Raw genomic sequence first — 11,650 nt, 5'->3', positions numbered from 1 at the left:
GGTGAAGTGATCCAGGGGACTGGAGGCCTAGTATGAAACCCCTGGATGTTCCCAGTAGCCTAGACCCTGTAGCCTACAACGGGTGAAGTGATCCAGGGGACAGGAGGCCTAGTATGAAACCCCTGGATGTTCCCAGTAGCCGAGACACTGTAGCCTACAACGGGTGAAGTGATCCAGGGGACAGGAGGCCTAGTATTAAACCCCTGGATGTTCCCAGTAGCCTAGACCCTGTAGCCTACAACAGGTGAAGTGATCCAGGGGACAGGAGGCCTAGTATGAAACCCCTGGATGTTCCCAGTAGCCTAGACCCTGTAGCCTACAACAGGTGAAGTGATCCAGGGGACTGGAGGCCTAGTATGAAACCCCTGGATGTTACCAGTAGCCGAGACCCTGTGCTGATGCAAACGTTGCTGACTTTGTGATGGTTGTAGACGAGGGTGGGAATCCATTCAGTCCACATCATAATACTTGTTCATTCATTTGATGGAAATAATCCCATTCTAGCTGTTTGATGATAGACAGTGTAGCAGCCTAACACCTGTAAACTAAGCAACCAGTGTAGCAGCCTAACACCTGTAAACTAAGCAAACATTGTAGCAGCCTAACACCTGTAAACTAAGCAACCAGTGTAGCAGCCTAACACCTGTAAACTAAGCAAACAGTGTAGCAGCCTAACACCTGTAAACTAAGCAACCAGTGTAGCAGCCTAACACCTGTAAACTAAGCAACCAGTGTAGCAGCCTAACACCTGTAAACTAAGCAAACATTGGCTTAGCATCTCTCTCCCTCCCCTTCTTTCTCTCTCCCTCCCTCCCCTTCTCTCTCCCTCCCTCCCCTTCTTTCTCCCTCCCTCCCCTTCTTTCTCTCTCCCTCCCTCCCCTTCTCTCTCTCTCCCTCCCCTTCTTTCTCTCTCCCTCCCCCCTTCTTTCTCCCTCCCTCCCATTCTTTCTCTCTCCCTCCCTCCCCTTCTTTCTCTCTCTCCCTCCCCTTCTTTCTCTCTCCCTCCCTCCCCTTCTTTCTCTCTCCCTCCCCTTCTTTCTCTCTCCCTCCCCTTCTTTCTCCCTCCCTCCCCTTCTTTCTCTCTCCCTCCCTCCCCTTCTTTCTCTCTCTCTCCCTCCCCTTCTTTCTCCCTCCCTCCCCTTCTTTCTCTCTCCCTCCCTCCCCTTCTTTCTCTCTCCCTCCCCTTCTTTCTCCCTCCCTCCCCTTCTTTCTCTCTCCCTCCCTCCCCTTCTTTCTCTCTCTCTCCCTCCCCTTCTTTCTCCCTCCCTCCCCTTCTTTCTCTCTCCCTCCCTCCCTCCCCTTCTTTCTCTCTCCCTCCCTCCCCTTCTTTCTCTCTCTCTCCCTCCCCTTCTTTCTCCCTCCCTCCCCTTCTTTCTCTCTCCCTCCCTCCCATTCTTTCTCCCTCCCTCCCCTTCTTTCTCTCTCTCTCCCTCCCCTTCTTTCTCCCTCCCTCCCCTTCTTTCTCTCTCCCTCCCTCCCCTTCTTTCTCTCTCCCTCCCCTTCTTTCTCCCTCCCTCCCCTTCTTTCTCTCTCCCTCCCCTTCTTTCTCTCTCCCTCCCCTTCTTTCTCCCTCCCTCCCCTTCTTTCTCTCTCCCTCCCTCCCCTTCTTTCTCTCTCCCTCCCCTTCTTTCTCCCTCCCTCCCCTTCTTTCTCTCTCCCTCCCCTTCTTTCTCCCTCCCTCCCCTTCTTTCTCTCTCCCTCCCTCCCCTTCTTTCTCTCTCCCTCCCTCCCCTTCTTTCTCTCTCCCTCCCTCCCCTTCTTTCTCTCTCTCTCCCTCCCCTTCTTTCTCCCTCCCTCCCCTTCTTTCTCCCTCCCTCCCCTTCTTTCTCCCTCCCTCCCCTTCTTTCTCTCTCTCTCCCTCCCCTTCTTTCTCTCTCCCTCCCCTTCTTTCTCTCTCCCTCCCTCCCCTTCTTTCTCTCTCCCTCCCTCCCCTTCTTTCTCTCTCCCTCCCCTTCTTTCTCCCTCCCTCCCCTTCTTTCTCTCTCCCTCCCCTTCTTTCTCTCTCCCTCCCTCCCCTTCTTTCTCTCTCCCTCCCTCCCCTTCTTTCTCTCTCCCTCCCCTTCTTTCTCTCTCCCTCCCCTTCTTTCTCTCTCCCCCCCCTTCTTTCTCCCCCCCCCCCTGTTTTGTGTGTTATTTGGCACTGTCTTGTGTAGACCTCTTAGCAATGTTTTAGTGCCCTGTGAACATAGTTTCCCAATGGACAAAGCATGCAACCCCAGAACATTACCATGTGAATGTAAAGCCTATAAAGCCCCACAGGCCTAGGGCCAACAGGTCTCAGAGCAGAGCCAGCGGCTCCCTGGTTCCCCCCAGCCGGGGACCGACAGGCTGCTTGTTCAACTCTGAGGAGACAACAGGACTTAGGGCAGAGCCAGCCCCCTGGTCCCCCCCAGCCAGAGACCGACAGGCTGCTTGTTCAACTCTGAGGAGACGACAGGACTTAGGACAGAGCCAGGTTGCCCCAAAATGGCATCCTATATTCCCTATGTAGTGCACTACTTTTTGGGCTCTGGTCAAAAATAATTTACTATGTAGGGAATAGGGTGCCATTTGCCCCAGTAAAAAGTAGTGCACTATATATGAAATAGGTTGCCATTTGCCCTGGTCAAAAGTAGTGCACTATACAGGGAATAGGTTGCCATTTTCCCTGGTCAAAAGTAGTGCACTATATAGGAAGTAGGGTGCCATTTGAGACGCACTCCCTGTCTCTCACCCAGGCCAACCAACCACTCTCACTACACCACTTGGTAGTACTCATAGACAATGTCCACAAATGGAAGTGTGTGTGTGTGTGTGTGTGTGTGTGTGTGTGTTTTTGTGCGTGCATGCTTGCAAACGTCTGTGTCTCTGTCTGTGTAGGTAAGGTATGTGGATCTAGGAATTCCTTAACAGATTGTTTCTCTCCCATGAGCACACCCACTCTACTCTGCACCTGCCCAGCTTTACCACTGGTGGTTTCCTGCTATTGTATTCTCATCCACAGAGGATGACAGCAGGTACTCTATCTTTCCTACTCAGTACTCAGTTGTATCCTGTCCCTGGGTTTCCAATATGGACCAGATGTTATTATTTGTAATGGAAATAAAACCTCAGAAGCGGTTTGACTTCTTGGACCAGTTTCCCGGAACCAGTTTGGGCTTAGTCTTAGACTAAAAGCATGCTGCTTCTGTGTCCAGGAACCAGACCCCTTGTGTGCTACTGGTGTAACTGACAGAGTTGTTGTTATCTATCTGACATAGTTGTTATGATCTATTCTGACATAGTTGTTATGATCTATCTGACATAGTTGTTGTTATCTGACAGAGTTGTTGTTATCTGACAGAGTTGTTGTCATCTATCTGACGACAGAGTTGTTGTTTTCTATCTGACGACAGAGTTGTTGTTTTCTATCTGACGACAGAGTTGTTGTTTTCTATCTGACAGAGTTGTTGTTTTCTATCTGACGACAGAGTTGTTGTTTTCTATCTGACGACAGAGTTGTTGTTTTCTATCTGACAGAGTTGTTGTTATCTGACAGAGTTGTTGTTGTCTAGCTGACAGAGTTGTTGTTATCTGACATAGTTGTTGTTATCTATCTGACAGAGTTGTTGTTATCTGACATAGTTGTTGTTATCTATCTGATGCCATAGTTGTTGTTATCTATCTGACAGTTGTTGTTATCTGACAGAGTTGTTGTTATCTATCTGACAGAGTTGTTGTTTTCTATCTGACAGTTGTTTTCTATCTGACAGAGTTGTTGTTATCTGACAGAGTTGTTGTTATCTGACAGAGTTGTTGTTATCTATCTGACAGAGTTGTTGTTATCTATCTGACAGAGTTGTTGTTATCTGACAGTTGTTGTTATCTGACAGAGTTGTTGTTTTCTATCTGACAGAGTTGTTGTTATCTATCTGACAGAGTTGTTGTTATCTAGCTGACAGAGTTGTTGTTATCTGACATAGTTGTTGTTATCTGACATAGTTGTTGTTATCTAACTGACAGAGTTGTTGTTATCTAGCTGACAGAGTTGTTGTTTTCTATCTGACAGAGTTGTTGTTTTCTATCTGACAGAGTTGTTGTTATCTGACAGAGTTGTTGTTATCTAGCTGACAGAGTTGTTGTTATCTAGCTGACAGAGTTGTTGTTATCTAGCTGACATAGTTGTTATCTAGCTGACATAGTTGTTGTTATCTAGCTGACATAGTTGTTGTTATCTGACATAGTTGTTGTTATCTAGCTGACATAGTTGTTATCTAGCTGAAAGAGTTGTTGTTATCTGACAGAGTTGTTGTTATCTAGCTGACATAGTTGTTATCTAGCTGACATAGTTGTTGTTATCTAGCTGACATAGTTGTTGTTATCTAGCTGACATAGTTGTTATCTAGCTGACATAGTTGTTATCTAGCTGACATATTTGTTGTTATCCTCTCATAGAAGTGATGTCATCACTCCCCTCAGGCTAGCGTGTGTGTAAGCTCTGAGACTCTCAGGCCTAGGAAGGACTTGCTCAACCACATTCCTCACATACAACCCTGAGCTGAGTGGTCAGCCCCTCCCCAACCTCCCAAGCCACATCATGAGTCGCCGGGCGGAAAACAGCCAGCGCCTCAGACACAACAGAGGACATGTGTATCAGAAAACAGAACAATTAACTGACCCACTTATATCAAGACTTTCTAGAGCATTCATATAGTCTTCATAAGAACTAAATTGTTGATTCACAAATAGTTTATAAAACATACCACAGTTTACAAGTCTACAATGATTTATAAGACATACTTTACTACCATAAAGACATAACACCTGAAGAATGACAAAAGGTCCTTATAAACTGAATGAAGGACAGTGGAGAAGATGTGTAGATTAAGTAGACTTTATTGAATGAGATTGAAGCTGCCTGGTCAACAGTATTTGAGGTAAAGGCTGTGGTTAAACTGCGTCTCTGGAGGTAAATAATAAATAATAGTTAATTAGGCATTAGTTTGTAACGGACGGTAAGTGTTATTGCAAAAAGCCCCAGTTATGGTACAAGTTATTATAACAAGGAGAAATAGGAGAAAAAGGAGAAATACAACTTCAGTGTTTATTTATTTTACCTTTATTTAACTAGGCAAGTCAGTTAAGAACACATTCTTATTTTCAATGACGGCCTAGGAACAGTGGGTTAACTGCCTGTTCGGGGGCAGAACGACAGATTTGTATCTTGTCAGCTCGGGGATTTGAACTTGCAACCTTTCGGTTACTAGTCCAACACTCTAACCGCTAGGCTACCCTGCCGCCGTTTAGTGTTCACCAACATGCACTTTCCAAGATACTGTGTGTGTGTGTGTGTGTGTGTGTGTGTGTGTGTGATTACCAGATCTCTTAGAGTAACAGTCAGTTGGTGATGATCATAAATAGACAAAGCCATTGTTGCCTGTCGCCTATGACTTCAACTCAGTGAAACAACCGTCTCATTGACAGACAGGGAGCTGGGCTGTGAAACAACCGTCTCATTGACAGACAGATAAATGGAACACAGGAACACAATGACATAGAACAAGCATAGAAAGAAAATAACATAGAAAAGCACAAAAGCTATGAACAATAACTACACTGAAAGAAGTGGAAAAAAACAACACTAAACATGAACAATTGTAATGAATCCTTCTACAAGTTTTGCAGGCGCGAGAAAGAGCTGTGGTAAGTTGACAGCCAGTATGTTTGCATGAAGGTCAGTAAATGTGTGTGTGTGTGTGTGTGTGTGTGTGTCTAAGTGCTAATGAGTGGAGATAAAGTTGTGTGTTTAGCGGTTTACACAACAATGATAAGAAAACTAAACACACCTTGGTTATCTTATCTTAAACACACACAGACATACCCACAAGTGCTTTCAGTTACACTTGCACAATCATTTACTGCATTGTAATCACAACATGATTTAACACAGAGACAGGCAGAGTTGATAAACTATGTATAAAACTATTATAAACCAAATACAGTCTTCGAAGGATAGATGGCACATAATCACAACACAGTACATTTACGTCATCTAGCAGACGCTCTTATCCAGAGCGACTTACAGGAGCGATTAGGGTTAAGTGCCTTGCTCAAGGGCACATCAACACATTTATTTTCACCCTAGGCGGCTCGAGGATTTGAACCACCGACCTTTCGCTCTTAACCGCTAGGCTACCTGCCGTCCCTAAAGTTACAGTTTCTCTCCCCGGCTCTGTTAGTAGTACCCTCTAGTCCAAACTTACTGGGTATAACCCACATTGTATCATTGCATTAAACACAATGATTCAGAAACACTGTGTCCTCTATCCACAGAGTCAAGGCCAAGCAAGGCCAACAGGTGCTTTACAAACACAATGGTATGAGGGATCCACACCATTCACACAACAGAATCCAAACGTTGTCTCAACGGCGGCCTTCGACCGTGACTGGGCAGTGGTGGTGCAGGCTGTGGCAGAAACTCCAGAGTGACATCATCATTCAGCGACTTCACAGAGAGAGCGTTGCACTGTGTAGAGGTGGCAGTGACAGAAACTCCGGAATGACATCGTCATTCAGTGTGTGTTGTTAGTGAGAGAGGAGAATAGAATGGAGAGGGAGATGGAGAAACTATTCACTCTCACACACAAAAGAGCAGACAGGAATAAGCACCATACTTCGTCTCACACACACACACCAATACACACATCCACCAACACACACACACACACACACACACAGTGCTATTTGTCCTGTGCATCCAGAGGTCTTTGTCACAGCTCTGAACATTACGCTTCTTCTTAGGTCATGGTGATTGATGTGTATCTAAAGTCTGATCAGACCGTCCCACGTCCTGTGCCATGGTCAGTCCAGTGGTTGTACTGCCTGTCACTCAGAGGTAGCCATTCCCTCTGCTGGTCACTGACCTCTCCATGGGGTTCTCTGCTTGCCCAGTGTGCTCTGAGAACCTCTCTCCTCCCCAGTGTGGGGTGATGGGGGGGTAGAGGATGATCCCCTGTGTGGGGTGATGGGGGGGGGGGGGTAGAGGATGATCCCCAGTGTCTTTCCCAGAGTCTGTATGTGTCCTCTCCAGGCATCAAACTATGAGAGAGTCTCTGCTAAGAAGAGTGCTCTGTTAAAAGAAAACAGCAAGAGAGCTTCACGTTAGTCACGTATGTGCAGAGTGATGGAAGCTGTGCTTTGTGCTCATTTGGCCCAGTGTAATGGTGAAAATACCCCGCTCGTCTCAGCCAAGCTCTGTCAGTTAGTTGGGAGAGGAGTAGCAAGCCCAGCTCTGTCAGTTAGTTGGGAGAGGAGAAGCAAGCACAGCTCTGTCAGTTAGTTGGGAGAGGAGCAGCAAGCCCAGCTCTGTCAGTTAGTTGGGAGAGGAGCAGCAAGCCCAGCTCTGTCAGTTAGTTGGGAGAGGAGCAGCAAGCAGGCAGAATAAGAAGGATAAGTGACGTCAGGTTCTGGGGTCACATTGGGGGCACAAAGGTTACAAAGAGATTTGACCTGGCTCTGCCATTTCAACTGAGGTAAAACAAAAAAACTGTTAGAAGGCTGAACACAACGCTGGCATTAGCCAAGTAGTAGTAGTGGTAGTAGTAGTAGTAGTAGTAGTAGTGGTGGTAGTAGTAGTAGTTGTAGTAGTAGAAGTGCTAGTCAATATGTTAAGTTGAACAAATGTGATATCTAATCACCTGTGCCTTTTAATTGTAACTGATTACAGACAAATGGAGTTAGATCCATAAAAGTCCATATGAACACAGTTGTAAACCATTAGATTAGAAAAACAAACCCAGGGAATAAGAAAACCCCCCAGAATGGAACGCTATAAAAGGTAAGCAGTGGTTCAGGTTCAGATCTTGACGATAGTTTTCCAGCTTTTCTTATTATGGTCTGATTCTGCTTATCTCTCTGGCTAAAGAGGCACAGGTGCAATGACTTCTAAAACAGATTCCTTTCTCACCTGAGTCACAGTATATCTGTTAAGGTGAGCCTCCATACCTGAGAAAAATGGGCATAAGCTTATCTCTTGTCTTACCTTAAAGGGATACTTGGGGATTTTGGCAACGAAGCCCTTTATCTACTTCCCCAGTCAGATTAACTCATGGATACCAATTTTATGTCTCTGCATTCAGTAGTTTTGCAAACCAATGCTAACTAGCGTTGCTAGCAGTTACCATAGACGTCCAGTCATTGTGCTAACGTTAGTTAGCATCTTCCTTCAAACTGTACGCAGAGACATAAAAACAGTATCCACAGGTTAATCTTACTCTGGGGAAGTAGATAAAGGGATTAATTGACAAAATCCTGAAGTATCCCTTTAAGCAGTCTTAGCTACAGTACTGTATGAGCATAAGGATATCTTTGCCCTAAATCAGTAGTCTCAACTATAGTACAGTATCTCTTCAGTGTATTTCTAATGTGGATGAAGTGAACCCATACTGGGTGTACCCTAAATGTAGCTCACCACTTTCCGGGGCTTATCCCGCTCCTCTCCGCTCTCCTGCTGTAGGGTATGGGCGTGGCTATGGGTGGAGCCTCCGTTGGAGGGGCGGGAAGAATGGGTGGAGGGGCGAGGGGAGGGGGAGGGGCGCTCAGCGGCTCTGAACCGCTCTAACGCAGTCTGGCAGTACGGGGGTAGAGAGTCTTCTCCCCGTGAGTCTAATACCAACTCCACCTCCCTGTTGCTAGGACAACGGCTATGGTGACGCTCGCAGCCACTGCCGCTGCTCTTCTTAGAGCCCTTAGAACCCTTAGAGGGTGTGTCTGAGGGCGTGTCCTCTTCGCTGCGCCCCCCTCCCCTGCCCCTATCACCTCCACTGTCACTGGCCCCACCCCGTCTGGTCTTGCGCTCCAAAAGAGTGCTCAGGAGTTCGTCATCGTAGTCCCGCCCCCGGGGGCTCTGGCGAGGAGGGGGAGGAGGGGCGGGGGGTTTAGGGGGGCGCTGCTCCAGCTCGTTGTCCCACGTGCCCCGTCTCTTCTTGGGCGAGGGTGGCGGACTGCGTTGTCGGTTTCCCTGACGATCTCCATGGCAATCCTCTTGGCGATCTCGTTCTCGCCAAGTCTCTGCGCGGTCATCGCGATCTCTGTTGTCACGGTAACCACGTTTCGTCGTCTTGTCCCGGTAAGAAGGCGGACAGTATTCCCGATCCCTGTCCCGGTCACCTTCTCGTTCCCGCAGCTCCAGTCTCTCGTACTCCTGGTCGGTGTCTCTGATGTCCCTGACGGTGAGCTCCTCCCTGGGGCCTCTCTGTCTGTAGCACTGGGAAAACTCCTCCAGCTCATCCAGAGAGCCTGACTTCCCACCCAGGAGGAAGGCCTTACGCTGCAGGTGCTCTGAACGAGGGTTCCACCTGGACATAACATCTCATTAGGGACTTAGAACATGCAGAACACACACACACACACACACACACACACACACACACACACACACACACACACACACACACACACACACACACACACACACACACACAAACCCCTATGAAGACACACACACACACACACACACACACACAACCCCTATGAAGACACACACACACACAACCCCTATGAAGACACACACACACACACACACACACGAAGACACACACACACAACCCCTATGAAGACACACACACACAACCCCTATGAAGACACACACACACAACCCCTATGAAGACACACACACACAACCCCTATGAAGACACACACACAACCCCCACTCCCCTCCACACACACACAACCCCCACTCCCCTCCACACACAGTCAGTCTAAAGGTGTTTCTGGCGACCTGCTGTTATTATCATGATGATGGTCCTCCTCAATGCTGCGGTTGCGGCGGTGCTGGTAGCGTGTGGGGCGACGGGTCTGAGAGGAGGACGAGGGATGATGGAGGTCAGGGATGTCTTCCAGGTCACGGTCGTGGTCAGGGATGGCTGGCAGGGCCTTCTTCTGTATCTGGCGGTAAGACTGACGGAAACCCCCTGTATCCACCTCATGGAGAGAACTGAGCTCTGAGATACTGCAGGCTGAGGAAGAGGAGAAGGAAAGGGAGGAGAGAGGAGGGGTGGAGACATGAGTATGTTTCTGTATTTATGATACTATGAATCACAGTTTTAGTATCACAGTGACTAAGATAAGATGCCAGGTGAATGAAGAATCCAGTGGACATGCACAGAACATAGAGAGAGAGGAAGTCCTAGATGAAAAACCTCTGAAACAAACAGACACATTACAATAGGTCTTCTTTTACAGACTGTCTTTGACACACAAGGCCAACACATCCAATCGGAGAAGGAAAACAATCTACCAGCAGTTGATGAGGATTGGAGGAATTAATCATTAGATGAGGATCAACAAGGTGGTGATGTACGGATAGTGTGAGACTGGCTCAGAAAACGAGGAAGAACAGGTGTGTTGTCTTTATGAAGTAGGAATAATCAGGTGTGTTGTCTTTATGAAGTAGGAAGAATCAGGTGTGTTGTCTTTATGAAGTAGGATGAATCAGGTGTGTTGTCTTCATGAAGTAGGATGAATCAGGCGTGTTGTCTTTATGAAGTAGGATGAATCAGGTGTGTTGTCTTTATGAAGTAGGAAGAATCAGGTGTGTTGTCTTTATGAAGTAGGATGAATCAGGTGTGTTGTCTTTATGAAGTAGGAAGAATCAGGTGTGTTGTCTTTATGAAGTAGGATGAATCAGGTGTGTTGTCTTTATGAAGTAGGAAGAATCAGGTGTGTTGTCTTTATGAAGTAGGAAGAATCAGGTGTGTTGTCTTTATGAAGTAGGAGGAATCAGGTGTGTTGTCTTTATGAAGTAGGAAGAATCAGGTGTGTTGTCTTTATGAAGTAGAAGGAATCAGGTGTGTTGTCTTTATGAAGTAGGATGAATCAGGTGTGTTGTCTTTATGAAGTAGGAGGAATCAGGTGTGTTGTCTTTATGAAGTAGCATGAATCAGGTGTGTTGTCTTTATGAAGTAGGAGGAATCAGGTGTGTTGTCTTTATGAAGTAGGATGAATCAGGTGTGTTGTCTTTATGAAGTAGGAGGAATCAGGTGTGTTGTCTTTATGAAGTAGGAGGAATCAGGTGTGTTGTCTTTATGAAGTAGGAGGAATCCGGTGTGTTGTCTTTATGAAGTAGGATGAATCAGGTGTGTTGTCTTTATGAAGTAGGATGAATCAGGTGTGTTGTCTTTATGAAGTAGGATGAATCAGGTGTGTTGTCTTTATGAAGTAGGAGGAATCAGGTGTGTTGTCTTTATGAAGTAGGATGAATCAGGTGTGTTGTCTTTATGAAGTAGGATGAATCAGGTGTGTTGTCTTTATGAAGTAGGAGGAATCAGGTGTGTTGTCTTTATGAAGTAGGATGAATCAGGTGTGTTGTCTTTATGAAGTAGGATGAATCAGGTGTGTTGTCTTTATGAAGTAGGATGAATCAGGTGTGTTGTCTTTATGAAGTAGGAGGAATCAGGTGTGTTGTCTTTATGATTTCAAATCAAACACATTTTTATTGGACACATATTTAGCAGATGTTATTACGGGTGTAGTGAAATGCTTGTGCTGTTGCAGGAGAAGAGAGAAGAGGAGCACTGTTAAAGCTAGGATTTCAGAGAGTAGTGTGTAGGCAGAGGTTATTTCAGAATGGATTTCATGCAGATTATAGCTAGAGTATAAAAAGCATGTTGACTCTGTCCTACACAGGGGTTGT

General features: G+C 46.5%; 1 protein-coding gene across 1 annotated transcript in view; it reads right to left on the bottom strand.

Moving 5' to 3' along the window:
• Positions 1 to 5,189: 5,189 nt before the first annotated feature.
• Positions 5,190 to 11,650, bottom strand: part of LOC139402533 (immunoglobulin-like domain-containing receptor 2) — a 36,831-nt gene continuing 30,370 nt past the window's right edge. Inside the window, exons 8-10 of the mRNA XM_071146531.1 lie at positions 9,737 to 9,974; positions 8,429 to 9,314; positions 5,190 to 7,087 (exon numbers count right to left, since the gene is read on the bottom strand). Of these exons, the coding sequence (XP_071002632.1) occupies positions 7,052 to 7,087; positions 8,429 to 9,314; positions 9,737 to 9,974 (1,160 nt within the window). The 3' untranslated portion in view covers positions 5,190 to 7,051. The remainder of the gene's footprint in view (positions 7,088 to 8,428; positions 9,315 to 9,736; positions 9,975 to 11,650) is intronic.

This window comes from Oncorhynchus clarkii, unplaced genomic scaffold, assembly GCF_045791955.1.
Source record: "Oncorhynchus clarkii lewisi isolate Uvic-CL-2024 unplaced genomic scaffold, UVic_Ocla_1.0 unplaced_contig_8744_pilon_pilon, whole genome shotgun sequence".
NCBI classification, from domain to species: domain Eukaryota; kingdom Metazoa; phylum Chordata; class Actinopteri; order Salmoniformes; family Salmonidae; genus Oncorhynchus; species Oncorhynchus clarkii.
This window is presented reverse-complemented; position numbering and strand designations above follow the sequence as displayed.